This window comes from Stigmatopora nigra, chromosome 18 (genome assembly GCF_051989575.1).
Source record: "Stigmatopora nigra isolate UIUO_SnigA chromosome 18, RoL_Snig_1.1, whole genome shotgun sequence".
In the NCBI taxonomy this organism is placed as follows: Eukaryota; Metazoa; Chordata; class Actinopteri; order Syngnathiformes; family Syngnathidae; genus Stigmatopora; species Stigmatopora nigra.
In genome coordinates this window covers 6,343,735-6,369,101 of record NC_135525.1, presented here as the reverse complement: position 1 = coordinate 6,369,101, position 25,367 = coordinate 6,343,735, and the positions used below count along the sequence as shown (strand labels likewise).

At 38.3% G+C, this 25,367-nt stretch overlaps 1 protein-coding gene across 4 annotated transcripts; it reads left to right on the top strand.

Annotated features, from left to right (window-relative positions):
- LOC144211819 (receptor-type tyrosine-protein phosphatase epsilon-like) lies at positions 1 to 24,491 on the top strand. 4 transcript variants are annotated; one of them, XM_077739289.1, is made up of 23 exons: positions 1 to 186; positions 1,977 to 2,059; positions 2,147 to 2,258; positions 9,537 to 9,664; positions 17,313 to 17,384; positions 17,573 to 17,669; positions 18,655 to 18,728; positions 18,866 to 18,999; positions 20,010 to 20,100; positions 20,200 to 20,276; positions 20,351 to 20,387; positions 20,458 to 20,555; positions 21,077 to 21,196; positions 21,270 to 21,430; positions 21,902 to 22,037; positions 22,107 to 22,256; positions 22,337 to 22,430; positions 22,503 to 22,579; positions 22,878 to 23,012; positions 23,093 to 23,218; positions 23,287 to 23,438; positions 23,563 to 23,698; positions 24,255 to 24,491. In XM_077739289.1, the coding sequence occupies exons 5-23, from the start codon at positions 17,318 to 17,320 to the stop codon at positions 24,327 to 24,329; spliced, it is 2,037 nt and encodes a 678-aa protein (XP_077595415.1). In that variant the 5' UTR covers positions 1 to 186; positions 1,977 to 2,059; positions 2,147 to 2,258; positions 9,537 to 9,664; positions 17,313 to 17,317; the 3' UTR covers positions 24,330 to 24,491. The 4 variants fall into 4 exon arrangements, with proteins under 4 accessions (XP_077595415.1, XP_077595414.1, XP_077595412.1 ...); XM_077739288.1 differs by having other exon boundaries at positions 2 to 186; positions 1,982 to 2,059; positions 21,267 to 21,430; XM_077739286.1 differs by having other exon boundaries at positions 2 to 186; positions 21,267 to 21,430.
- The last annotated feature ends 876 nt before the right edge of the window (positions 24,492 to 25,367 follow it).

The following is a 25,367-nucleotide window of genomic DNA, read 5'->3' as shown; positions in this document are numbered from 1 at the left end:
TGTGTTCGCTGGAGTAAACACTGGCTGCCGCCTGGAAGGCTGTCTCGCAGGCATGCAGGCAGGCTGGCTCCTCCTTTGACGTTTACAGGCGGCCACGCCGAACGCTCCCATGTTGGCCTCGCCTTCTTTTTTCCGCTTCCTACCGAGAAACTCTGCGCGTTGGGGACACATGTTGAAGCCTCCCAGGTGAGTTGAATTCAATTGAATTTACTGGCTGAACTTGATCGTCGTCGTGCAGCATTCGCGCAACGTGGATCGCGTGCTTTTCTTACACCTGACGTGAAATACAGCCACGAGCGACACATATTAGGAAGATCAGATCAAAACGAGGTATATTTTGGATGATTTCACCATATTTTGTTCCCCTTCCGAAGCTGCGCTGAGCCTGTTCGTCAACGCGTGTCCAATTGTAAAGCGATCAAAACGACGCGTGTTTAAAGTTGCCATTAATGTCATTTCCCCCCACGATTAATTTGATTAATGGTTCTCCAGGGGATGTTAATGGCGAGATCTCAGCATCCTTTTCAATAATCTGGTTATGTTTTGGCTGATCTGCAAGTTCCCCAAAGGGCACTTGACAGTGTCATATTGTTAGGATATGCCCTAAAAATGCAGCCATGGGGAACACGTGACTTCCACAGTAAGCATTTTAATCATACATTTCTAAAGAATTCCCTCGAAATGTTTGGGAGTTGGCAAAATGCAGGTTATTCAAATGCACCCATAAATTCCTAGTAACCATTCATAAGCACTTATTTAACTCCTTGTCTGCCACGATGCATGTCATAAACATTTTGAATGGAAGGATCAATCCCCTGCCAAACTGCATTGGACGTCTATTGCCGTCAATGGCACCCATACATGAGTATTCGCAGTATAAACTGATATAATCTATTGTTGTCATTGGAAAAAAACTGCTAGTCACTTCTCATACATTTTGAATTTTTTAAAATAGCTTAAGGAAAAAACAGCAATTATTTGCTTAATTTATCATCTTTATCGTTCTATTTTTTAATTTAAAAAGGTATTTTTTTATATTTGTGCTATTTTACTTGTTCCTTACCATTGCAGTGTAATTGGTGATCAACAATGGGTTTTAGTTTTTATTCATTCATCGTAATAATCATACAAATGCTTTAAAATATATTAATAACATTATTTTCTATATTTTTTTATCATAATTTTATAATCATTCATTATCATTGAGAATAACAAAAAATAATTCCCCAAAGTTTGTTTACCCACAAGGTCTCATCTCATTTTATGAACCACTTTATCCTCATTAGGGTCGCGGGGGGTGCTGGAGCCCATCCCAGCTGACTCCAGGCCTAGAGGAAATTTCAGAATGTCAAAATAGCCTATCATGCATGTTTTTTTTGCAATGTGGAAGGAAACCGGAGTACCAGGAGGAAACATGCAAGTCAGTAAATTGGATGACCGCAACAATTGCCAAAATTGAAGTGCATTCTTTATTAAATACATGCATGAGCGATTTACAAAAAAACATCTAATTTCTGTTGTCTTGGTGGTGTACTTATACCAAGTTTAAAAAGAATCGAGATATTCATGAAACGTTCAACAGGAACTCACGATGAAATGTTGCCAATTTTGTCGTTTCATCTCCCAATCTTCCAATCTCGATTTCCGACTGGCTCTGCTTAATCACAAGCGTGTCCAATCCCATTTGATTCAGCGGCAAAGATTTGTGAAGGGTGGAGTCACTCAGCCCCTTTTTTTCACTTGTTTAATCACTGCTGACCTTGTTTGAAATGAGTCGTCCTTTTGTTGTCCACTAGGAACAAAAAGCGCCATTGTCTCTCGGCCGCCGTGCGACTAATCCGCAGCTGTGTAACCCCGGCCTCGGGATCGCTGTTAATCCAGATTGGGTATTAATGACTGTCTAATCCAAGCGTTTTTTTTCTTTCTTCCCTCCCCCGACATGGCGTCTTCGTTGTTCCTGTCACCGATTGTGAAAGTGAAGCTTCATGTATATGTCAAGGGGGATGTAATCCCCTCCGATGAGATTGAGATCAAGCGCCAAGACGCCCACCCATTCCCGGTACTGCTTCTAATTGACTGCGAGCTGCACATTTTGTTTATGACAGTAATTGAATGTAAATGAAAAGATGATTTTCTTTGTTGCCAGGGACGCCGATGGCCGTCAAAGCCACGAAATCAGCGATTGAGGGATGCCTTCTCGAGCATTTGACAAAGTACTAGCTGAAAAGTGATTGGCTCATCAATCTCGACTGTAACAGGTGTGTCATGTATTTCTCAGTTGATTATTCAAGTAATCGGTAAATAACCAATACCTAAATAAATATTTCTTTTTTTAATAATTTAAAAAAGGTTTTAAAGCATTTCCTATTTTTTAAAAATGACATTTTCAAATATATAAACAAAGGTAGAAAACAGTTAGTATTGTAGTAGAGATTAGCAGAAAAAAGATGGAAAAATGTCTTATTTTTCTTATAAAAATGCTTTTTCTTTATTTAAAAAAAATATTTTTCTTTAGGAGACAACAACTATAATGGAAATCCAATCGTACCTCTACTTACAAAACTAATTGGTTCCAGAACTTTGTAACTTGAATATTTCGTAAGCAGAGCAGTACTTTACATGTAAATTCCGTAATTCAATCCACATTCCTCCAAAAACTACCAACTCAACCCTTTAGAAATGATCAGTGTCCCAATTTTGATGCAAAAAACAGACAAAAATGAAAGACAATTATACAAAAAATATTTATCAATGTAATAATATGAATAATAAGCATGCAAAAACTTGGCAAAAGGCATTCAGTTAATGTGAATTGGGAAATTAGTGCTTGTTTATCCTCCTCTACAAAGGGAATTATGATCCATTCTCTGAGCCAACTGTTTGCCTTAACCGTTATTTCTTTGGCAGCACTGACGACGCAAACGTCGATTTGTTCACGAAGGTGAGCGGCAAACATTTTTAATGCGCTGTTGTTGGCAGCTTCGCAAAAATCCATCACACTTATCTTTCTTTTATTTTTTTATCCCGCCATTGTTTATTTCAACCGCGGTCTTTCAAGCGCCCACAAATCAGAAAATAGGGAAGATTTATTAGACACATATTTACTACAGTCAAGATGAAATGAATGTTCGAGACTAAAACAACGTTTTCATTTCGTCTGGGAGTTGAAAATCTTCACATTGCTGTAAAACGATAAGATCCAACAGCTAAATAAAACGCTTCTGCTTTTTCTATACTTGTGGGTGGCTGCCATTTGTGTAATTCTTAACTTCCTCAAGTGCAAAGCCAAACTTTGACATCTTTAAGAGGCCACTTAAGATTTCGTACCCACCAGAGGCGACACCCCACAAATGAATAAATCCAAATTTATAACCTTGAAATCCTAAAACCTCAAATCAACCTACCGTTTCACTTCAGTCTAATCGTTTCACACTTCAAATTCCCCTAAAAAAAGAGAACAAGTTTTGACATTTTCTATCCCTACTTCCTTAACTGCATTCCCAAAGGTAGACGTGTAGTTAGTGTGTGCCTGGAGTAAATAAATTCACTCTGGACGAGTCCAAACATGTCAGAATTGAACATAAACTGGAAAAAATTGTCTTTCTAGTGACCATCTCTTGACTTCTGATTGCAATTTAACTGGGAGTGAAAAGGGTTTTGGGTCATATTTCCTAAATATGGTGCTTTAGTGAGCCTTTTCCTCTCACTAATCTGGCTTAGCGTGCCACGCAGTCAAGCCCAGCAAAGCAAAGCGTGTGACGTTTGTGTTTCTGTAGCCATGCTTGACTGAAAAAAAATAAACGCCACCAGACTGTTTAGATTGAGCATAGGTAGTGTTAAAAAAAACGGTTTGGATCGTTCCTAAATGTTTCTCAGAAACTTCTATGGTAAATAAACTCATGAGACAAATGACAGCTGATGAATTACGGGTATTGACACAAAGCAGTCTTCTGATTTTACCTCCAAAGGCGGAAAATTGCTAGGTCAACTTTGTTAGCCCTCCCCATTCCGTGCCAATGACTTTTTAAGCCTGGGGAAGCTCATTCATTGATTGAAGCCAGTTGACTCAACTGTAGACGTCCATGTTTTTTTATTTTATTTTGCACTTTATCTTCTTTTCCCATGTGGAAAATGATCCCCAACTTTGGATCATCCCTTGACTCTTGGCTCACACTTGACGCAGTGGGAGTTTGCAGTAAGTTTAGTCACATGACCTCTGAACTCATAAACTTAAACTCTACTTTAATTGTTGATTCACCAGAATATTTGATCATGTTTTAAAGCCAGGGCTCATTGTACAATGTAGTGTTGTTCATAGATGCTTTTTAGTGCTGTCGTCTGGGGAAATTTGGGGTAAAATTCTGCAAAACCTGTGCGTGCTGTGTTCATGGCTCATTTCCGTGAAGTTAAAAAGATCTGCACAATTATTGATGACTCATGAAAGTTACATAATTCAGCATTCCGCCTCGTGTAAGGGTGTCAAACTCATTTTTTGTCACGGCCCACGTCGTCGTTTTGCATTCATCCAGATTGTCTTTGTCTCTACCAATTAGGTTGCCAAAAATCAATCAATTAATGAATTTACAGCTTTTCTGATCATAGAGAGATTAATTTTGGACATTAGAATGAGTACACATTTTTTTAGCCTCTTAATAGTAAATATTGTGGATTATTAAAATTTATTTACATTTTTAAATCAGAAAATAGGGCAAATAATTAATGTAACATGTTTCAACTCTTAGTTTTTTGTTTAAAAAGGAAGTAGTAAATATTGCATTCTGTTTATTAACAGGGAAAAATAAAAGGGGATAGATGAAACATTTTAGAAATATAATATTTAGATGTTTTTTAAAAATCAGAGTAAAAGAAAAAGCCCAAAATATTCCCTTTGTTATAGATCTGTTTTGTTTTTAGCCTGTTCTAGCGCCAATCAAGTCAAATCACAATCTCCTCCAATATCTGGCTATATTTTCACCCCCACTATCTAGTTTCCCATCCAATACACGAGAAAGGGGATGTGATCCAAACTATTTCTCTTCCTGCTCGTGAGTCAGCTGGCTACAATGACAAAGGCAACAGGGGAGGAATTCCCCTGCAGAAGCCAACCAATGAGCACGAGAGAGCTTGGACATCGCTCGCCTCTTACTCCAAACATCAAACTGTCTGGCAACAAAATCAGAGAAAATAGCCTCTGATGATGTCTTATGTTATTCCCCTTGGAGTCTCCACAGCTCCTTGTGAAATACAGTGACCCTCTCACAAGTCTGTGCAAGGCAGGTTGATAAACACAAGGAACCCCCCATTGGTCCACTGGCCATTTAAACCCTCTATATGTGGGTGGACAATACTTCTTCCATGTCTGCCTCAATGTGTCTGAGACATTTTTTCCCCTGCCTCCCCTTGGCCTATCAACATATCCTAGAATACCACCATGATGAATATTAATTAGCCTGATGCAGTTCAAGTGCTGTAGGGAATCCATACGCTGCCTGGGAGAAGCCTTGGGGGAAAATAAGAGGCGGATGGGGAGACAGACACTAGAGGAGGCGTAGGGGGGGTTGGATTGTTAGTTAGATAGTGCACGGCATGTGGGCCTTTGTCATTGACATGCATTTTGTTGGCTGTGTGTTGTGGAGACAAAGCAGTAGCTTGTTGGTTTAATGAGAGCTAGGGTTCAGAAGAACAGTTTTCTTTGGGGAGATAGAAATGAGCACTTTTTGATTGATTGTCCGTGATGAAAAACAAAGGAAAAGCATAAAATACAGTCGAGTCTGAAGCTCATTTTGGGGAGGAGGAAGCTATTTCTTTTGTGTTTTTGTCTGTAGGCTGCAACAATCTTCCCAATAACTTGAATCGTTCATTTTTATTAAAGAAAAATAGGCATAGTAGTCATCTTTTAAAGGCTAAAAAATAAAATGGCTGTCATTTGTACATGGGAAAATGAATGTGGCACTCAAATATGGGTGTTTTTTAATGTATCATTTTATGTTTGCGTGATAGAATGACAGAATGGTCAACACACCCATGCAAAAAACTTCATCTCATTCTGGGTGTGACATCACCTTCCTTTTTTTGGGACATTTTTTTAGTAGGTGGGGCCAAGGCGGCTTTCTGTCACTTTGCATTAAGGATTTGTGTACAAAATATTGACTGCTATCAATTTAAAATCACTTTTTACAAATATTTTCAACCGTAAACCACGTATCACAGGCCACGTAACCCAATCTAAAACCATTCACTTAATCTGACCTTTGCAGAATGTACTCCGCTTACAAAAGAAAGACGTTTGGAATCATTTCATTGTTTAAAATGATATCTACAGCCAAGCCATATTTAATAACACAACTCCACGTCTTCAATTCCCAACACAATAACATTAAATATTGCTGGCAAGGGATAATTGCCCTGTTAAAAATAGCGTACATCAGAGAAACTACCTCGTATTTCCTGCTATTGCCAATATATGAGCTGGAATAGCCTGCCAGTAGGGTGGAGTGGATTTGTGAACATGTGGCTATGATGCAATAGTCAGCTGTGTCTATGGGTAATATCATCCAACAATGACCCAAATTCTCGCCAAGGTCTTCAAGTTGCTCTCAAGGTCACATCCTGTATTTTTTTTTCTTACTTCCTTTGCCTTTTACTGGATCCTGTTTACTAAAACACACATCAGTGGTAGATTCAAAATAGTGGAAAAGGGCATTGGAGTTATGGTTTCCTTTGGAGGGCTCATTAATTATAAAATAATTGAAAACTATTTAAATTAGAATAAAGGAAAACTGTCAATTTAGTCTTTTTCACATATTTTTAAAAATAAAACATGGAAAATAATTACATATTCTCATTTTAATAATTTATTTTCATGTTTTTGCTTTGAAATATACTTATATTTTTAATGTAGACCCTGAAAAAGGAAACATTATATATCCTCTTATTTACTCTTTTTTGTCATTAAAAATAAGGGAAAAAACTTTAAAAATCTTCTTTAAATTCTAACAAATCACCCCCTCACATTTAAAAATACATACATTTTATTTATTTTGGCCTACCAATTTTATGCACTTTTTTTAAATATAGCCAGTTTGCTTTGAGTATTAATACATGAAACTGTATTTTTTATCTGACTAGTAGGATAATCTTAAGAATAATTAATCTGAAAAATAGTAGCAAAAGCCCTTTAGGAAAATGATCATTTTCGCTTAGTGCATTCAAACCAGTTTGTTTTTTTTCTACTACATTTTCCCTTTAACTAATGACAAAACTAAAAAATGCAATTCCGTTTCCATGTGGAGGCCCCCCTCTGGTCACCACTTGGGATTTGTCTTCTGAAGCTGCTGTTTATAGTATTTTCAGAGCGGGGTTCAAAGAGCGCTTTGTAAACACAGAGATCATGTGCCGGACCCATCATCACATAGTGGGCGACCTGATGCTAAAGTGACGGCGTTTCCTCTTAGTACTTCAGCGCTTGCTGTGTGCCACTCGCGTGTGTTTTCGCATCTGTGTTTCTCCACGTTTATCTTTATAAACGGATTTGTGATCTCCGTCTGATGTGCTAATCTGATTCTTCAGTCGAACCTGAGAGTCAAGCGGAAGTCCAAATACGTGCGTGCGTGTGTGTCACATCAGTGTCACATCCGTCTTGGGTCGAGCTCACAGAGCCAGCAGCTGTTTGACATTTTCAGTATACACGCTTGTAATACCCCTCCCAGCCCCCCACCCAATTTCCACCGCACCTCCAAAAAACCTGCAGACCACATGTGTTACCACGGTAACCAGATGTTTGTTCACTGCTTTGATAACGGACAATTATTAGGACATATTGGTTCTATCCCGGGTGGTTTTTGGCTTTGTGGAGTTTGCTTGTTCTTCTATGTGGGTTTTCTTGGGGTTGTTTTGCCAAAAGCATGAGTAATAGGCTGATTGAATACTCAATAATTGACCTTATGTATGATTTGGAGCATGAATTGTTGTCCTTTAGTCTCCTTCTGCGATTGGCTGGCAACTAATTCAGGGTTTCTCTGCCTCCTGCTCATACTTGGCTGAGCACCCCCTGCGAACCTTATGAGGATAAGCAAATCGGGTAATGAATGAATGAACATTAGGATTTTCTTAACTATTTTTCCATTCACCAGTTATTCGGCAAATTTTGTTCCACTATTGTCAATGGGAACCAATACTTACCGTATTTTCCATACTATAAGTCACACTTTTTTTCATACATTTCCTCATTCCATGACTTTTCTGCATTTGACACCTTAAACAAAAAGTTTGGACAACTCTACAATGTCATAACAATTTTTACCCAAACATTTATATTTAAAAAAAAAACAAAAAGCCTAATAAATACCACATCAAAATATGAGTCCCTCATCCAATTGGTCCAATTTAATGACCATAGGGACACACATAAAATCCTCTTATATTTCATTCCTACGTTTTGTAATGAGGCTTTGTCTGATGACCTCTTTCCCAGAGAGGCAACACATACGGCACATTTCGCACATTCATCTATCACCGCAGCCTAGAGAGAGAAAGCGAAAAAAAACGCCCCCTCCCCTGTAATCCACCTCTCCTGCGCCAGCTCGTCTCCATGGCGACTGCTTACCACGCTCTCCTATTTTTTTTTAATGACAGGTGCATGATGGGGAGCGAACACTTGCCGGGTGTATTTTTTTTTTAACAACTTCAAAAGTTTATGCCATTATTTATTTATTTTTTTCAAGGTGCATAAATTGTGTAGCGCAGCCCCTCCTACCGCATCCCCCTCGATGGGGGGGATTATAGATCAGATGGCACCCAGTTCTGGAACACAAACAGACTTCCGGGATCAGGTTAAATAGGATGAAAAATGAACCAGAGGGAGGCTTTTCTACGTGAACTAGGCTACAAATCTGGGATGATTTTGTTATGACTTTATGCGAGGAAACAAAAAACAAACTTGTTGAACTTTTTTTAGGTTCCTTTGATTGTCGCTTCTTCGCCGCATTTACGTCGCGTGACCGTCATCGGCATTTTATGACGCTCCCCTTGGAACTAAACGACATAATTATGCAGCAACTGCAACCCGCAGTTGAGTCCCAAAGGCATTCTCTTCTTCTCGCCGCAGTTCTCTTAAAAAAAAAAGCAGTGCTGTCAGTGTAGGATCATTTTTCTGCAACAATGACGGCAATAGACGTCCAATCCAAGGATTATTTGAGGCCTGTTCAAATGGAATGGATGCCTATTAATGTCAATGAGATCATATTTGATCTATAATAGGCTTCCTAAACCAATTGTGGCCATTAAGACTACATATATGCATATTTTTCCTTATGTATTAAAAAATATATACTAAGAAATGAATTGAAAAAATAAATAGGATAAATGTCTGTTCCGTACATATATAAAAATGATTTAAGAGTGCATATGGAACTTTGTAACATTAGATTTAAAAGAAATAATGAAGTAAATATTACATTAGAGTGGGATCTTTGCATATTTTATGGAAGATTAAATTAAAGAAATCCAAAAATAATATTGTTTTGTATTCTTTCCAGGTTCTGTAGAACTGCATCACCCACTTCTTGGTGCCCAGGTGGGCCGAGAACCATGTGACCATACGGAAGTCGTCTAGCGTCACATGTTCAGGCTACCATGGAAGTCCCATTCGGCTCACTTTAACTGGGTAAGTCACTCTTTTTTTTGTGTGTGCTCCAATGAACGCCATTATTTTTTGAAGGTTTTTTTTCAAAGCACCAACCATGTATTAACAATCTGCTGTAGTGCTTCAAATAAGTACAGTTCAGTTGTTTTGAACTTTATATATAAGGACAATCTCAATGTAATACCATTGAACTCAATGCTTAAGTACCCATGAATTTTCTTTTCCCCGAAAATACACTTAAAGTGAATGAATAATACCTTAGCCGTAGTCAAGTACTTTTGCAGTATTGTGTAGTCGTGTAGTTCTGCACAAGGGTTGTAGACTACACACCAGGAATACTTATATTAAATAGTTCAATACATAACTATGTCAGTAAAAAAGGTCATTCATATTACTTCAATGTGCATTTATATATGCCAACATATTTTTTGGTTCTACTTCGACATTGACTAGTTCAGACTAGTTTAGACATCCATTGCCGTTAGTGTTAGCCAATCAGTTAACCTTGACCCTAATGGTGGTCCACGCTGTAAAAAGTTAGAAAACCACTAGCTCAAAGTAACTTGAGAGATTTAAGAAGCCATGTGCCCATGATTTAAAAAGAGGCAAAAAAAAAAAAAACACGCTTTAGTTAGAAAGCAACACTCCAGGAAAGAGAACGGATAAAATGCGCTTGCGTGCCGTTCGTATCTTATCGTGGGATTTTCGACAGTAATTGTGTGGCAGTCTCGCTCCCGTTTCCCCAACACGGCGCTACAGGAAGGCCTGACTTGCTGGTTGGCTGCAAAGAACAGGAAATAGTGTGTATCGCACAGCAGATGAAGGACGAAGGCATGTGCTTACACTGCACAAAACCGCAAAAGTAAAAAGAAGAAAAAAAAACATGTTGAAACACAACTGGTTTGCTATCTGATGTGAGGCAACATTATGTTTTGAGATTAGGTTTTGCATTCAAGACAGTTCATAGTATTCTTCCCTTGCAAGTTGGGTTACCTTTTATTTTCTGCAAAAAAAAAACTTATTGGAAGTTTAAACAATGATTATGGTGTCATAATAGTCCCATTGGATCTTAACTCTTACTCCATTGTAAATGAATTGAACGTATAATGGGATGCAATGAGTTAAATACCAACAAAAAAATACTTTACTGTTATTGGGGTCCATAGACTGAGTATATTTATGTTTTTATGCATTAAAATAGTATTTTTTATCAATATTTTATCATCATTATATAGTTTTTAAACCAAATGTTAATATAGTGGCTTGCGTGTTTGTTTTTATTAAGTCTAAAAATAGTAACTTGGTCTATAAAGGGTTATTGTCTGAAAGTTCTTAAATTACAAGATTTAATAAATTTTGTCTGGTAGTTCTTCAATTTAATTACCATTTTTTTCTGAATTTGCCATTGAATTTGTATTCGGATTTTGTTAATATTTGTTAAAAAGTAGCATAACTCTGTGCTGATTTGCATAGTTGAATACTTTGACCTTTTAAATAAAGATAGTTTATAATAGGTTATGTCTATCCTTTTAAGTTTGGCTTATAGCAACTATTCTTGGTTCTTTTTTTCAACAAAAAAAATCAGTGTGTTTCCAACCTCCCCCAGAAATTGAAAGGAAAAGTAGCAATTTGTAAAAAGGTCTTGGACTAGGTGAAGGCTGATCTGAAATGTAGATTTTTCTTGAATAAATTACCAGTTCTTCCACTTGCAGATGGCACTTGGTGAAATAAAAATTTCACCTTCGCCGCTATTTGTTCTAGAAAATGGAGCGTTGTCGCCGATTGCGATAAGAAAGCCAGCGGCGGGCTTGCGTTCATCCGGGAGATGAACGCGATATGGCATTTCTTCTCCATGGCAACAACGATTGTTTGCCCTCCCGTCACGTGACCCTCTGTACCAGAGGTTGCGTTCATGCCTCCAAACCACGGTTTTGTCCAACACGGCTCTCATCCCCACTGCGCGAGCCCTCCACTGTGTCCCCGCGTCGCCCCCTCTTTTTCTTCTTCAAGAATCAAGAGCCTTTTTGTTTGGCGGCGGCGCTTATCGCTCTTTTCTCCACCGCTGCCCTCCCTTCTTTCCTCTCGCTGGCGAGCTCCATATCTGGCTCCATCCTTCCCTCAGGGGGGGTGAAAGCATACTGTTATTTTGGAGGAAGGACACTAAGAGTCTTATACTTTATATAGTGGACCATAGTCTCTGGTGACTTGTCTTTGACTGTACACAAAATATCGCCATGCTGATAAGTGTCACAGTTACTATTTTGGTTGACACAAGAGCTATGGGGCAAATCATTAAAAATGGGTTTATGTGGCTGTAAGAAGGGATTTTTGCGCCTATATTTTGATAACATGTATGACATATTCTTGTAGAGAATGTCTAACAGTATTTTTCAACATTATTATTATTTTTGAGAGCAAAATCCCATGAAAAGTTGTTGATTATGTAGCTTTTTCTATTTAGTGGAAGTGGGGATAGGAAATTTAACCCATTTTTCCCCCATTGTTGTTGATTTTGATTCTTTTCACTATATTTTTAAACTTTATCTTATTTTTTTTGCCCCCCAATGCCACCATAGCCCTCTATACTATCATTAAACTAGCATAATCTTAAAAATTAAATAAAATTTTTAGTTTCATTGAGAATTAAGTTTAGTTTGTTTAAAACATATGGTGTCTTTTAAACATCTTGAAAATCAACATTTGATTCTTTTGAAAGAATGTTCAAATTCTTCCAAACCAGTCAATTTGCACTTGCTTAAAATGCTTATATACAAGACAACTGATCACCAAAATTCATCAAATTTTTAGTCTCTAAATCATCCAGTTCTAAGTGGAATATCATTTAATTGTTCTGCTTGTCTGGAAGAACTATTTGTACCCAATCACCTCAGAAATAGACTTTTAAATGACCCTGTTTTTGCTGGAAAGATCAAATTTAACCTCTTAAACATAGCTGCCATGTAGGCGTTTTTTTTTTACTTCATATCTTGGTAATTTACTACCCTATCTTTCAAGGGTTAAAGTAACGCACCATAAATTCTTCTGTAGGCAAAGATGGTCACCTTGGCCCTAACATTTAATGTCACTTAATAGGTTTAGGGAGCGACACCAGAGGAATAAAAAACAGCCACATATTGCCAACAAAAAAATATTCAATCACTGGCATAATAAAAGAGAAAAATATAAATATTTTAAGCAATTGACATTTTATTTACATATCAGCAATGAGCAAATCAATTCAAATTAGATTTTTTTCCATAAATTAATCAGAGATTATATTTTTAGGCCAAATTATTCTGCTCTAACACCCCCTGCCGCACACACTTGGATGATCCAGCACATACAAAATGATTACTGACACATGCATTGGCACATTTTTTTCATGAAGGCCTGGCAGCTGTTTCAGTGCATGTAATGTGCAGGGGTGTAAATCTGTAGATGATGACGGAAACCAAATCCATACATAAACATACTTAAATGTAACCCTAAGAAAGATACATTACTGCGCACCCATGTTTTTATTTTCTCTTCTCCCTCCTCACACCTTCCAAGATGTTGAAGGTGTTGAGACTGCAACACATCAGCCGGAGGGTCTCCAAGGTCATTAGCGCCGACCAGCATTGAGTCTGAGCCCCTGGGATGGAGGCGAGATTGATTAATGGACAGTGCAGGGGGGGTTAGCGAACCACATTGGAGTACTGCAGGCTTGCGAATACTCTGTTTGTGTAGTAATACTGCAGTATTTTCTGAATTCTTTTTAGCAGACTCAAAACGTATGAGATGTCTTGATAGTTTAGCAGAATGTTTTTGGAACAGACAATGAATGTACCTTTTACTGCAAGCTCCAAACATTCCCCGCGCGACACCCACCACCCACTTTTCGAATTCCCCCGGCTGATGTATGCGAAGAGACAGAAGGACTCTGTGCCCGGCCAAAACCACGTTCAGTTGCCGTGACGTTGTCGTCTTTGAAAGACCGCTGGGTGGTGTCTCCATTTGATGGGGGTGGAAGGGTTAGGAGAATGAGATGAAGGCATTTTTTTTGATTCGGTGGAGTTTCATAAGGAGAGAAAATGTAAGGCTTTGATTAATATTCTATTACGAAAGGGCAGTGAAAGATGAGCATGCATAGTCAGTCCTATGGAAGTCATTGGCAGGCAATGTTATTTTATTTTAGGTTTTATTATGAAGAAAAATCTATCCTAATGTAATTAGTATTAAAATGGTAAAATTTGCTGTCTCAAAAGCATACATTAGGTCACACAACCCCTATGAAAAAAATTAAATTTCTTATTTTCGAGCACACAAAGTTCTCTTAAATTAGTTCTTAATGAAGGCGGAGCTAACGTTTTATATATACTAGTGCTAGACTAGTATATATCAACTTTGTTGTAGTATCTATTCATTTTTAATTAGTTTTTTTGTGTAATGCCACAAAGTAATTCATAAATTGTAATATTCCGAGAGAAATATCTTAATATTACAAGATTAAAATCAAACGACTATGAGATTAGAATTTAAATAGGCCGAACAATACATCATAGATTGCACTATTACAAGATTCAAATCGTTAAAAAAAGTCGTAATGTTACAAAATTCAAGCTATTTTCTCCTGAAGGATATTTACAAATATTTCCAACCACCTATGATTACCCTCAAGTCATTATTCTACCATGGCACAAAATGTATTCATGTATCTTTACATACAGAAACACAACCTTGAGAATTCTACATAGGACAATTCCCCAAGATGTCGCCAAAACTCTCCTCAAGAAGAGTTTCTTTCGCTTTTCTTAGAATAAATCTGAACTTGTACGACCTCTCGCTGCTGTTTACTAACCGTGAAACAGTGCTTCGCCTCACAAACTGTCTGGCCAGTGTAATAACCTTCCTGGAAGTTGCTCACAAACATCTCTCCCAAACTAAAGCCGGCCTCCAAATCCAAACCCCCCCCCCCTCCGCCCCCATAGCCCATACCGACATCTCCCATGACCCGTTTTTATTACTTCCGACGGTCGGTGACTGGTCTGAGTGCTAAATGGAGTGAGCACAATGCACAAACGCCGCGGTAGCCATTTGCCCACTGTCTGACCCGAGCTACACGATGACTCATGTTAAAAAAATCAAAAGGTCTAATTTAAGACCTGCGTTGTATGCCCTCATCATGTTGAAAAATGAGATGCTCATGGCAATAAGATGCCACTTTATTATTAGCAATATAGGGGGACATTGTGAAATGGAAAGATGTCGTCGTCAAGGAATACTTAAGCAGTCACACTGGCTGCATTTACTATTAACTACAAATGTACTATAGGTAGATTATTATTGGCTTTTGCTGAGGGAGTTAGACGTCTAATCCATTCTGACTGAGAAGGCCTGGCAGTGTCCCAGTAGCCATCTTGACTGGAAGACCCTGCAAGAATCCTTCAGTGTCTCAAATCCAAACATCCAAATGACCTTTCGAGGAAATCTGTGCAGTTTCCATGTTTTTTTCAGGGGATATTTTTCTAAATCTAAAAATAGACTACTACCTCTGAAACTTTCATTCTGCAACTTGACTTCCAAAGTACAATTTGTGTGTGCTTTTGTAACCTTAAGAACTGAACTTTCATCTTATCCCTACACAGCCACAAAGTAAAGGAAATACTCCCAAAGTTTCTGGTAGTTAAATACACCAATGTGGGGGCGCCAAATGACCATAAAGCATCAAAATGACTTCGCTAGGACCCCGTTTATTTCCCCCTCAATGATCCTTCCTTAGGACTTTTGAAAGGCATACATACTTCATGGATTCTTTGTTCCCTTTTTTTGCATATTTTATGAAATCAATCTAGTGAAGTTTAACGATCCACCTTAGTAAAGATGAGAAGGAAGAGTCAAATGAGGGTGCTCAACCTTGCCACCTCTCCTCTGGGCTCATTCCGATGCCGTCATCCATCTTTCAGCGGGGTCTCCGCACATTATTGATGTCCTCGGCAAGTGTTATTGACCTGGACTTTCCGCTCCCGCCTCGTTCGAGCGCCGCCGACTACAAATTCCTCCAGCGTCCCCTTTTGATGCACCCAGTCGCCTCCCCATCATGCCCTTTTACGGGACGATGCGGCACGGCCCGGCAGCTCCACTGCAACACAAACACCTCATTGATTACACACTTAGACCTCCTTCTTTTAGTGCAGCTGCATCGCACACCTGCAGCCTTGACTTGATGCAGATTTCCCTGCGAGAGTGAGTGGGTGGGTGGGACATGTTGTGACTTTTTAGTGCTTTGAAAAGACAATGAAAAGGCGCCCTCAAGGTCTATTGCTTTTTACTTTTCTCTCAGCAGCTGCAGTACTTAAAAAAAAATATTATAGACTGGAGACACTTAAAATCAACACGACATGTAGTGATACCTCATGCAGGTGCAAATCAATACATTGTAAGTGTAGTGTTGCGTATTATTAATCACTCACACTTGCTTATAATTTAGACAGGATATGTTTTCCGGACATTGTCTGATGTTACTGTATATTTATTATTATTATTGTTGTCATAGAGAGGTGTCTTACGTTATTTTCCGCAATATACATTTTCTCGAAAGCCGACAGTGCGCCTTGTAGTCCCTAGCGCCTTATATATGGTTCAATATTTGTGCATCATCTTAGCACAACCCCTAACCTATCATTATGTAATACAATCCCATACCATCGCCACTACTACTACTTCTACTGCATCTTATCCGGTACGCCTTACATATGAAACAAATTTTAAAATAGGACATTCATTGAAGGTGCACCCTATAGTCCGGAAAATACAATAATCTCATGACAACTTGGTCTATTATACAGCAAGAGACTATTTTTGTTAATAATAATAACAAAACAAACAGATCACATACATGGAGATCACAATATTAACATTAGATATATAAGTCATGACCCTAAATTTGTTGCTTACATATGTTGACATCAGGTAGAAATTCTGTGTATGTCTATTAACTCTTTCACTCCCATTAATGATGATAGATGTCTGTTCCAAGTTTTTTTTATTAATTCTTCTGTGGTAAATTTGAATTTGAGTTTATCACGAGTAGAGTGGAAGGTTCATTTGTTTCCTTCTACTACAAGTGGATCATTATTGTATTTTTCTAATCATAATTTTAAAAGAATGAAATGTTGATTACAAACCAAATTAATCACATTAAACTAAATTATAAAAAAATACAGGCTTATTAACACAATAACACTCAAGTCAATTTGATTTATTTTTGCAAATGTCATAGCATTTAACTATAAAAACAATAGACATCCAATTGATTTAAACTCCCGGGACTATATATCAATGCTCATCCTTCATGTCACTTTGACTAATGATCACTGCAAGCCCTCCCATTCAAAATGAATTGGGCACCTAGCACTGTCAATGGCACATATGCACCCATGTATTCAATTGCGCTACATTACTTCTATACTTTGTTAAAATGCGCCTCCTTGTGTCCCAAAACAGAATTTATATATATTTTATATCCCTGCAGCTCTTATGAATGAACAGGATATGAGTGTATCACCCCATTGTGGCTCTTTAGCACTAGATGAGCACATTCCAACTATCTGAATGAGGTTATTCTCGGGTTGATGTTCCCATGCAGGGAAATTTAATATCCGCATTGTTGTTGTTTTTTGCCCTGCAGTCACAATGCTTTTGTTTTTGGTGGCAACCACGACATCATCCAATTGGAGCAGCAATGGCAACCTCACAAAAGGTAAGCAGTGTACAAGTCACTCATCAGTGTCATTTAGAGCTTATGAATGGAGCTTTTTCACCGTGTTTATAAACAGACGCTAGGTTACAAATGACCTAAATTGAAAACTGGTGAAAAAAAAAAAAGTTGTTTTCCATTTTTCCCAAGTTCATGATTGTGTGATGGTGTTTTTTTTTTTTTTTTCTCAGAGGGCGTCCCGTCCACAGGACACCACGTCCTTCCCACTGTGTTGGTCCTTTCCTTGCTTCTGCTCTTCGTGGCACTGCTAGCCTGGTACTTTCTCAGGTAAATAAAATTAAAAATCATGTATTGTTCATAGAGCTCACAAAAACAAATTATTTTGATTCATATTTTGATAAAATAGCCACAGTTCAGTCTGTTGTCATTCACCTCAATTTTTCTTAATTACTATTCACCCATTGAAAGATAAATGAAGTAGTTCCATAACATTTTTGTACTTTATTCCAATTCAGAACCAGGTATAATTGAATTTGGAATAATATGAGGCCATTTATATGGTTTGGCAACATAATGCCACTTTGAAGTAATCCCTTACTATGATGTGACCAATGAAAATGATTTTGACAGTCCCTGGGAAGGGCATTTATCTCCATTACAGTATCTTTAAATAGCTATGTACAGGTTTCAAGTTACTTTGCAGTTTGAAAACTCGCTGTTTCAAATGTATTGATTTTACGGATGCACAGGGTCAAACTTTATATACTATATGGTGACATTGTATAAGAAAGATATTACCTGCCCATCTTACAAATGACCAATTCAAGTCTATAAACTGTCTGTGATTTAATTCACGAGTAACTTACGAGCTTGTTTACTAATTAGAAATTTAAAATAAAGCACTGACTCTGCAAATTCTTCCTAGCAACAAGCAGCACATTAAATCCCAGCAATGGTGTTGGTAGCAAACTTTCTACGAAAGCAAAAGTCCACCCTGTTGCTCGCACGTCTTAGTCCTCCCACCTCGTCTACCTCACCGTTTGGCTCGCGGCCAGATTCCGAGGCAGCGCTCCGGGTGACAAACACTTCCTCCTTCAGTCACCGAGGCGGAGCCCGAGTCAGGAAGCGTCGCTCCTTCACTCCCTCAGTCACTCGCTCACTCAGTAACTCGGTTAAGCGTTAAAACACACAAACGCCCTCTTTCCCACGCGTTAGCTCATGAGAAAGACCAACTTCTCCAGCTTCAGATGGTATGAAGGCTTTTTTTAACTATATTTCTGCACTGTTTTTGACACTGGATTGTGTGCTTCAGGTTAAAAAACCAGAGGAAGGCGGTGGTGACCACAGTGGACAAGAAGATCCCAAATGGAATCCTGGATGAACAAGGCATGTGAATACAATAACTATGCTTATTATGGTTGTTGTCAAACAATGTGAATTTGGCTCTGCTTTCATTGTGGTCGTCTTTGGCTTCCTGTGAGAAAAACAAAAATTCAACTTGTCCTTTTTGACACTTTTCACAGACGCGACAGTGGTCCTCCTGCCCAGATCTGCCTCGGCCATTAAACACTACCCGGCGCTCATCGTGGAGCACCTGGAGGATGAATACAGGCTTCGCTCGGCAGATGACGGAAAACTTTTCCGTGAGGAGTACAATGTAAGCTACTAAAAAACATATTTTCATCATAATTCAGCTTCTATATCGGTTGGAACACCTACTGTCCTCAAATATCACTGACAATAGTATAGAATAACATAATGGTGACCTAAAGTGAAGAAAAACATCTTAATGATTTATCATTTAAGATGATCAAGAATGGTGTGACTAATCAGATTATATATATTGGATGCTGCCAGTGGTTTAAGTGCACAATAGGGACTCTGAAGGCAAAACCTTGTTGCGCCAACTTTCTATCAAATCCATTAGTGTAGAACAATGACAATCTTAGATCTTACCTGCAAATTTGAAAACTTGCCAGGCAGACTTTGCCGCCCATTCTTCCTTTTGGATGACTAGTCATGAATTTTTCCTTCCTTATCACTAGTAGAGAACCAATCCATCTAAATTTGGAGGGTTCCTAATGAATGGATGAAGTATAGTATTTCTGCTAACTACCATAACACATTCTATGCTCAATCCATTCATAAATATAATCTAAGTGTGCACAATGAGTTCAGGGTCTCTAATTTCAATGCATTTTAATTATTTCTGAGAACAAAAACAATAAAGTTTTAGTTATCCAATTCATTAAATAATGCTAAAAGATTTTCAGTGACAATGATTTTCCAATACTTGCGTTCATCATTTTGGCCATATTCATCAACAATAACAAAAATAACCTCACCCCCTATCAAAATGGACCCTACTTCTCTAATAAAACGACTTAAACTGTTTTCCATGACGCATGCATACACCCTCACATGAAAAATACCCCTTTCCTATTTTTCTTATGGCACATAAGTCATTTCCAATCACCATCTGAGTCAGTATTACATCCACGACTTGACTTATTTAGCATGCACTTATATAGGAAGTGCATGCGGTAACAAATAAAGTGGGGATGTATGTCGCAGAGGAAATGACTAACGTGAAAAAAAGATAATGCGACAACAGCTTGCTTGGTATCATTCACATGAGAGGTAATTTGTTAGCAAATTGTTTCGCAGTCGCTGCCGGGGGGCCACGCCCAGGGGACGTACGAGGAAGCTAACAAGGACAACAACAAGGACAAAAACAGATATCCCAACATTCTTCCTTGTGAGTATGATCTGGAAGCAAATTTGTTTTAGTTTCACTTTCTGCTTTGATAGCACAAATTGACAAGCGTGAATGACAATGTGACCTTTCCTCCCTCAGATGATCATTCCAGAGTGGTGCTGAGTCAACTGGAAGGAAGTCCCGCCTCCGATTATGTCAACGCCTCGTACATCGATGTGAGTATTTCGTTGTTTCAAAAATAATTACATCATTTTTTTTAAATGTTTTTTTTTTTTTTTTTGGTCTACAGGGTTTCACTGTTAAGAACAAATTCATAGCTGCACAAGGTAAGTTGCAGTGGTGAATTGACTGATATTTGGGAGGGGAAAAAAGTCATTAAATATTTGCTCTTGTCAGGTCCAAAAGAGGAAACAGTGGCTGATTTTTGGAGGATGGTTTGGGAGCTAAAAGTGTCTACGGTCGTCATGCTGACCAACTTGAAGGAACGGAAAGAAGTGAGTAGCGTGACGTTAAAAAAATTGAGGGGCAAACTGATTTGGTACATTCAAACATCAACTGGGAAGTAAACTCATTTTTGCATCTTTTTCTGGTCTTTGACCTGCCTTGCAAATTTGAACTAAATTGGCTGATTCATTATAAAGCTATCACCAAATTCCTTTTTGACCTCTGTGACCTTTCACCTCATTCCACTAAAAATTGAAGCATTCCTGAGTTTTCTTGAACAAATTCATAGAAACCTACAAAAATGACAGCTGGAATAGGACTTCATCCTTTGAATGTGCTAGTGTGGGATGCCTTTTTTATTGAATTGAATGCTTTTATTGTCATTATACAAATATAATGAGATTTAATTCATAATAAAATCTCTGGATTGGATGCATCTCGCTTTTGACAGCAATTAAGGCATTAAATCCTACTCATACTTCATCCAACTACTACGACATCCTTACAAAAATGCTTTGGACATCCATCTCCATCACTGATGTTGAGGGAATAATTGTCTATTCCTGTGCAGGACAAGTGTTACCAGTACTGGCCGGATCAAGGCTGCTGGACATACGGGAACGTGCGGGTGGCAGTGGAGGACTTCACCGTATTGGTGGATTACACCATTCGAAACTTCTGCATACAATATGTACGCTCGCAGGTGTAACTTTCCATTTTCTTTGAGATGGTTTTGATTTGATTTTTTTGTTGCATGCCAGCAGTCCAGTGATGCCCCTAAAACGCCGCGACCAGTCACGCAGCTCCACTTTACCAGCTGGCCCGACTTCGGCGTGCCCTTCTCGCCTATCGGGATGCTCAAGTTTCTCAAGAAGGTCAAGGCGGTCAATCCCCAGTTCGCCGGGCCAATCGTTGTCCATTGCAGGTAAATGAAATGCACAGTTTTTTAGCATATACGGCTCACATTTCAATTCATAGTACTTTGCGTATCCATAGACATGCTGTCTATTTAAGGATCTATTTCTGAGGCAAATTTTGAGTCAGTGGCTGTTTTCAACTGTTAGCCATTTTGCAAACAAGGCCACTGAAATTCACTTAGTATTAAAATATAAAAAGTGACTACTTTGATAAATGTTCATGTTTTTTTCATGTGTAATTGTTAGAGACTACACTCAGAAATGTGTTACATTGAAAAATCTTAAGCCACATTAATAGTATTTGCTTCACTTTGCTGCAACCTCAACGAATTACACTTTTTTTTTTTTTTCCATATATAAAGCACACTGGATTATAAGGCACCCTGTCTATTTTGGAGAAAATTTCAGACTTTTAAGTGTGCCTTATAATCGTGAAAATATGTATATAATATATACCTATGCATGTGTCACCATTACAGTGCTGGCGTCGGGCGGACTGGCACATTCATCGTAATCGACGCCATGATTGACATGATGCACGCCGAGCAGAAGGTGGACGTGTTCGGCTTTGTCTCCAAAATCCGAGAGCAACGTTCGCAGCTTATCCAGACCGACGTGAGTCGTGGCACTGCCCCAGTCGCGTTCGGTCAGTCGCAAACGCTGATGATTCTTTACATCCCACAGATGCAGTACTCCTTCATCTACCAGGCACTGCTGGAGTACTACCTGTACGGAGACACGGAACTGGACGTGTCGTCTCTGGAGGGACATCTGCACAAGCTTCACAACACCTTCAACCAAGGGGACCGCGTCGGGCTGGAGGAGGAGTTTAAGGTTGTTGGACCGTCCAAGGAATTTTCTCATGATTTATAGGTTTCGTTATAACATTGCGGGTCATCCTGCTTGTGTTGCAGAAATTGACCAACATGCGTATCATGAAGGAGAACATGAGAACGGGGAATCTACCTGCCAACATGAAGAAGAACCGAGTTCTGCAGATCATTCCGTGTAAGAAAAGTGGAAGAAGAGTGGAATTAGAATGTTATCTTAAGTTTGTTTTAATTTTGCTTCCTTTTTTAGACGACTTCAACAGAGTAATTCTCTCCATGAGAAGAGGACAGGAGTTTACAGATTATGTCAATGCATCCTTCATAGACGTAAGACCCTTTTTTACATTTTTTATTTTGAATATTTGCTTTAAATTGAACATCAGTGATAGTGAAGAAAGGAAAACATTTATAGTAAAAGGAAAATCACTCTATTGCAAATGTTATTAAATGTTTTTGTGTTCATTTCAGGCTTGATTTTAGTTTAATGTTACACTTTATATTGAATTTAACGTGATCAGTTAAATTTAGACACATTTTCCTACTCAGTGGAATATTTTTATCTGTTTTCTAAGCAATAGAAAACAGCAAATTAATTTTTTGGGGGGTGCTATTCCACATTTTTCAGGGTTACCGGCAAAAGGACTATTTCATCGCCACGCAAGGCCCACTTCAGCACACGGTGGAAGACTTCTGGAGGATGGTGTGGGAGTGGAAGTGTCACTCCATTGTCATGCTTACAGAGCTCCAGGAGAGGGAGCAGGTAGGCAGACCTTATACATTTGAATTCAGGGGATGTTAAGATTATTGTGGAAGGCATAATGTGACGGTGTGTGTATTCAGGACAAATGTTATCAGTATTGGCCAGCGGAAGAGTCGCAAACGTACGGAGATTACAGCGTGGTGATGAAGGGCGACGTGTCATGTGACACTTATAGCCTACGAGATTTGGTACTCACCTTCTTGCCGGTAAGAACCCGTCTTCATCGATAATTTAGTTGGATTTTGGATTGGACGTAAATCATTCCGGATCTCAGGACAAGCAGACACGCGCCATCCGGCACTTTCACTTCCACGGCTGGCCCGAGGTGGGCATTCCGGCCGAGGGGCGGGGGATGATCGACATCATCGCCGCCGTGCAGCGGCAGCAGCAACAGTCGGGGAACCATCCCATCGTGGTGCATTGCAGGTATGCTTGGATAGATAAATAAAAGAGAAGTTGGCAGCTAGGGTCACTCTTGTGTATGTGCCATGGTAGTTAGCAGAGGTATGGGTCAAGTATTTGGAAACTAATGGCGAGGTGCGTTTTGTAGCGCCGGCGCGGGGCGGACCGGTACGTTCATTGCACTGAGCAACATCTTGGAGCGCGTCAAGGCAGAAGGCCTGCTGGACGTTTTCCAGACTGTCAAGAGTTTACGCATGCAGAGGCCGCACATGGTCCAGACTGTGGTAAGTAGCCTTTTTAATTTTGCAGCACATACATTATGCAAGCAATGGCTTTTGTTTTTGTTGTTGTTTTTTTTACTTTGTTTTTCCATTGTAATTTGCAAATTATTCTAGTGTCTTTTTTCATTTTTTTTGCTTATTGTTTTAGTAATAGGATTTTGTACATTTAACTGCTTGTTTTTTTTTTTGTAGGACTGTATTTTCAGGACTATAAGGCACACTTAAAAGTCTTACATTTTCTCCAAAATAGATAGGGCGCCTTATAATCCAGTGTGCTTTATATATGGAGAAGAAGAAAAATTATCATTCATTCAGGGTGCGCCTTATAGTCGTGAAAATACGGTAGTTTTTCCCCATACTACTTCTAGTACTTTTTATCTATTGTAATGTATTGTTCACATATCTTTATTTTTTTCCTTTTGCCTTTCTATTTTAATTACTCCTGCCTTTTTAAAAAAATATGTATTTTTATGCCTATTATTGTCATTATTTTTTTATATTTCAAAAATGATTAAAAGTAGCAATTTAATGTAATCTATTCTATTTTTTTCCATGATAGGAGCAGTATGACTTCTGCTACAAGGTGGTACAAGACTTTGTGGACATTTTCTCTGACTATGCCAACTTCAAATGATCTGATGGTTTGCCTTATCGACGTTGTGGTGGTCCTTTTTGTTTCATTTGTTGTTGTTTTATTTTTCTAAAGCTGGTTGGTAAATACTCTATTTTTTGCTATGCACTTGTCCTAACATCAGCTTAACTTCCGTCCTGCCTATATTATATATATAAAAAAATAATTGTACATGGTTAAATAAAACAAAGTGGTAATTTATATTTTACAGTATGTATGATATTCGTCTTTATGTTGTTTTTCTCGCATAATGTACTTTTCAGCATTTATGTCTATGTAATATTTTGAGAGGTTGTACATTTATTTATGTAACGAAAGCTACATTTTATTGCTTTTTTTGTTGATTTAAAAAAAATTGAGGTTCTTTTGGGTGGGTTAATGTTATCCATTGGAATTTATTAATATCTGTATTTATCAGGTAGTTGAATGTGATATTTTTGCCACTGAAAAAAGCACAGCCTTTATAGCCAAAAAACTCGCAATATGTCTGATTGTGTTGGTGCCATATGTTTATTGTTTTTTTTACTGAACCCAAATTTTAACAAAAGGTGAAATTTGAATTTAAACAGTTTGAATGCAGTAAGATAAACATCAGCACAAAAAGTATGACGCATTGATGGCTTTTGTCATTGTAAAAAAAATAACTACAGAGGCTTATTAAAGAAAGCTTGGGGAATGTTGGAGAAATTTCTTGACTTGGTGCATGTGCATGAATTCTTTTCATTCTGTATTTAAAAAAAAAGCTTTAATTTTACGTTATTCCAGTTTTTCTATTTGTATATATCATATTTTTACATTGATTTTAGGTTGGACTACTTTTTGATTCAGTATAATAAGTCAATGTGGTTAAAAGGGGCAAAAAATAGCATTTTTAATGTCATTTTTATTTATTTTTTGCTTGAAAATCTGAGCCATTTAAACTCACTTGCTTTTTTCCTGTTGTAGTTCAGACTAGAAGCCACCTGAGAGCGTCCACGCACCCCTATGGTGAATATCTTCCTTCGTGGACTCAACCCATTCAAGTCAGTGCTAATAAACCAA

Bases quoted from the DNA above. Each gene is read 5' to 3' on its own strand.
- LOC144211819 (XM_077739288.1), top strand. From the start codon at position 17,318: ATGCTTTTGTTTTTGGTGGCAACCACGACATCATCCAATTGGAGCAGC. The intron at 18,729-18,865 runs GCATGTGAATAC...CACTTTTCACAG, and splicing joins TGGAATCCTGGATGAACAAG to ACGCGACAGTGGTCCTCCTG. The intron at 23,219-23,286 runs GTAAGAACCCGT...TCCGGATCTCAG, and splicing joins TGGTACTCACCTTCTTGCCG to GACAAGCAGACACGCGCCAT.